This window comes from Lolium rigidum, chromosome 2, assembly GCF_022539505.1.
Source record: "Lolium rigidum isolate FL_2022 chromosome 2, APGP_CSIRO_Lrig_0.1, whole genome shotgun sequence".
NCBI lineage: Eukaryota > Viridiplantae > Streptophyta > Magnoliopsida > Poales > Poaceae > Lolium > Lolium rigidum.
In genome coordinates, this window is record NC_061509.1 from 47,930,076 (window position 1) to 47,933,324 (window position 3,249).

Below are 3,249 nucleotides of genomic sequence, written 5' to 3' on the forward strand. Positions count from 1 at the left end.
TTATAGGCAAAGTCATCTTAAGTTATATTCAAGAAAATATTAATCCGCCTCACAGTGTGTTGAGATATTGTTATTATACAAAAAATAAATTATGTGTGTTAAAATTAGGTCCTACAATTATGTGGGGAATCATCTAGTTTCTACTTGCGCTCGCCCTGGTGGTTGCACGAATCTCACAGAAAGCCCCACCTTGCTTTGTTCCTCGCGGGCAGTAGAAGCTTCGGGAGCCTGCCGCTCGAACGGACGGATAGACAAGAGGCAAGGAGGAACCTTCGGGAATCCCCACGAACGCGCGCCCCAACTCCAAACCCCGGATGGCTCGAAGGCGCTAGAACATCTGCGAACCCCCCGCACCGATATAAAATCGCCACCAGTTCGTCCGACCTGTCCCCAAATCTCTCGCAGCATCGATCGCATTGCGCCAATCCATCATCTCCCACCACCAAATCAAATCGTCTTCCTTGGATTTTTTTAAAAAAGAAAAGAATCACCTTGAGGTCGATGGCGTCGGACGTGCAGATGGGCGGCGCGGCGGCGGCGGCGGAGACGGAGACCTTCGCGTTCCAGGCGGAGATCAACCAGCTGCTCTCGCTCATCATCAACACCTTCTACTCCAACAAGGAGATCTTCCTCAGGGAGCTCATCTCCAACTCGTCAGATGTATGTTGATAGAGCATTCCTCTCTCTCTCTCTTCCCCTGCTTCCTCTGTTTCTCTGCTCGATCTGCTCGTCCGTTGGTTGCTGATTGAGGCGCGCGGTCGTCTAATTGAATGCAGGCGCTTGACAAGATCCGGTTCGAGAGCCTGACCGACAAGAGCAAGCTGGACGCGCAGCCGGAGCTCTTCATCCGCATCGTCCCCGACAAGGCCAACAAGACGCTCTCCATCATCGACAGCGGCGTCGGAATGACCAAGGCTGGTACGTACGTGCTGAACCACTGAATCTCTGAATTAAGGGCAATGTCCTCGTGCCATAAAAATGCTTAATTTCTGAATCCCTGACGGGAAATCTCTGAATCGTTGTGGGTGGCAGACCTGGTGAACAACCTGGGCACCATCGCGCGCTCCGGCACCAAGGAGTTCATGGAGGCGCTGCAGGCGGGCGCGGACGTGAGCATGATCGGCCAGTTCGGCGTCGGCTTCTACTCGGCCTACCTCGTCGCCGAGAAGGTGGTGGTCACCACCAAGCACAACGACGACGAGCAGTACGTGTGGGAGTCGCAGGCGGGGGGCTCCTTCACGGTCACGCTCGACACATCGGGCGAGCGGCTAGGGCGGGGCACCAAGATGACGCTCCACCTCAAGGACGACCAGCTCGAGTACCTGGAGGAGCGCCGCCTCAAGGACCTCGTCAAGAAGCACTCGGAGTTCATCAGCTACCCCATCTACCTCTGGACCGACAAGACCACCGAGAAGGAGATCAGTGACGACGAGGACGAGGATGACGCTGCCGCCGACAAGAAGGAAGGCGACGTCGAGGAGGTGGACGACGACGAGTCCGGCAAAAAAAAGAAGAAGACGAAGAAGGTGAAGGAGGTGAGCCACGAGTGGGCGCAGATCAACAAGCAGAAGCCTATCTGGCTGCGCAAGCCCGAGGAGATCACCAAGGAGGAGTACGCCTCCTTCTACAAGAGCATCACCAACGACTGGGAGGACCACCTCGCCGTGAAGCACTTCTCGGTGGAGGGGCAGCTGGAGTTCAAGGCGGTGCTCTTCGTGCCCCGCCGCGCCCCCTTCGACCTCTTCGACACCCGCAAGAAGATGAACAACATCAAGCTCTACGTGCGCCGCGTCTTCATCATGGACAACTGCGAGGAGCTCATCCCGGAGTGGCTGGGCTTCGTCAAGGGCGTCGTCGACTCGGACGACCTGCCGCTCAACATCTCCAGGGAGACGCTGCAGCAGAACAAGATCCTCAAGGTCATCCGCAAGAACCTGGTCAAGAAGTGCATCGAGCTCTTCTTCGACATCGCGGACAACAAGGAGGACTACGCCAAGTTCTACGAGGCCTTCTCCAAGAACCTCAAGCTGGGCGTGCACGAGGACTCGCAGAACCGCGCCAAGCTCGCCGACCTGCTCCGCTACCACTCCACCAAGAGCGGCGACGACCTCACCAGCCTCAAGGACTACGTCACGCGCATGAAGGAGGGCCAGAAGGACATCTACTACATCACCGGCGAGTCCAAGAAGGCGGTGGAGAACTCGCCCTTCCTGGAGCGGCTCAAGAAGCGCGGCTACGAGGTGCTCTTCATGGTGGACGCCATCGATGAGTACGCCGTCGGGCAGCTCAAGGAGTACGACGGCAAGAAGCTGGTGTCCGCCACCAAGGAGGGGCTCAAGCTCGACGAGGAGACGGAGGAAGAGAAGAAGCGGCGCGAGGAGAAGAAGGCCGCCTTCGAGGGCCTCTGCAAGACCATCAAGGACATCCTCGGCGACAAGGTCGAAAAGGTCGTCGTCTCCGACCGCATCGTCGACTCCCCGTGCTGCCTTGTCACCGGCGAGTACGGGTGGACGGCCAACATGGAGCGGATCATGAAGGCGCAGGCGCTGCGCGACAGCAGCATGGGCGCCTACATGTCCAGCAAGAAGACCATGGAGATCAACCCCGAGAACGGCATCATGGAGGAGCTCCGGAAGCGGGCCGAGGCGGACAAGAACGACAAGTCGGTCAAGGACCTCGTCATGCTGCTGTTCGAGACCGCGCTGCTCACCTCCGGGTTCAGCCTCGAGGAGCCCAACACCTTCGCTGCCAGGATCCACAGGATGCTTAAGCTCGGGCTGAACATCGATGACGTTGGCGCCGAGGAGGAGGACGCCGACATGCCCGCCCTGGAGGAGGAGGGCGCCGAGGAGAGCAAGATGGAGGAGGTCGACTGAAAGATGAGGAGGAACAGAGTTGGTGTCGCGCGTGTCGTCAGCGATCAGTGTCCTCGTGTTGATTTGAGTCCAGTCTAGTCTGTGTCTTTCGCTTGGGGTCTTTAGTGTGTCCGGCGTGTGTGAACTAAAGGGAGTTTCTCTCTGTCTCTTCCAAATCTGAAGAAATGAATTGAGTTTCTCTCTTATCCAAATCTGAAGAAATGAATTGAGTTTCTGCCCTGTGATGTCATGTTACTATTTGTTTTCATCAGCCGGATGCTCAAATCATCGTGCCCCCTTTGCGTGGATTGGTTCATGTTTGATAACCTCCCATGTTAATTTGTACAACTGTCTCAGAGACAATGGTATCTTTTAGGAACATTGCTTGCCCTTC

At 56.6% G+C, this 3,249-nt stretch overlaps 1 protein-coding gene across 1 annotated transcript; it reads left to right on the forward strand.

The window, feature by feature from the left end:
• The first annotated feature begins 498 nt into the window (after nucleotides 1-498).
• On the forward strand, nucleotides 499-3,032 carry LOC124686372 (heat shock protein 90-1-like). Its single transcript, XM_047220332.1, has 3 exons — nucleotides 499-660; nucleotides 777-918; nucleotides 1,033-3,032. Exons 1-3 carry the CDS (start codon nucleotides 502-504, stop codon nucleotides 2,874-2,876), a joined length of 2,145 nt encoding a protein of 714 aa, XP_047076288.1. The 5' UTR covers nucleotides 499-501; the 3' UTR covers nucleotides 2,877-3,032.
• Nucleotides 3,033-3,249: the final 217 nt, after the last annotated feature.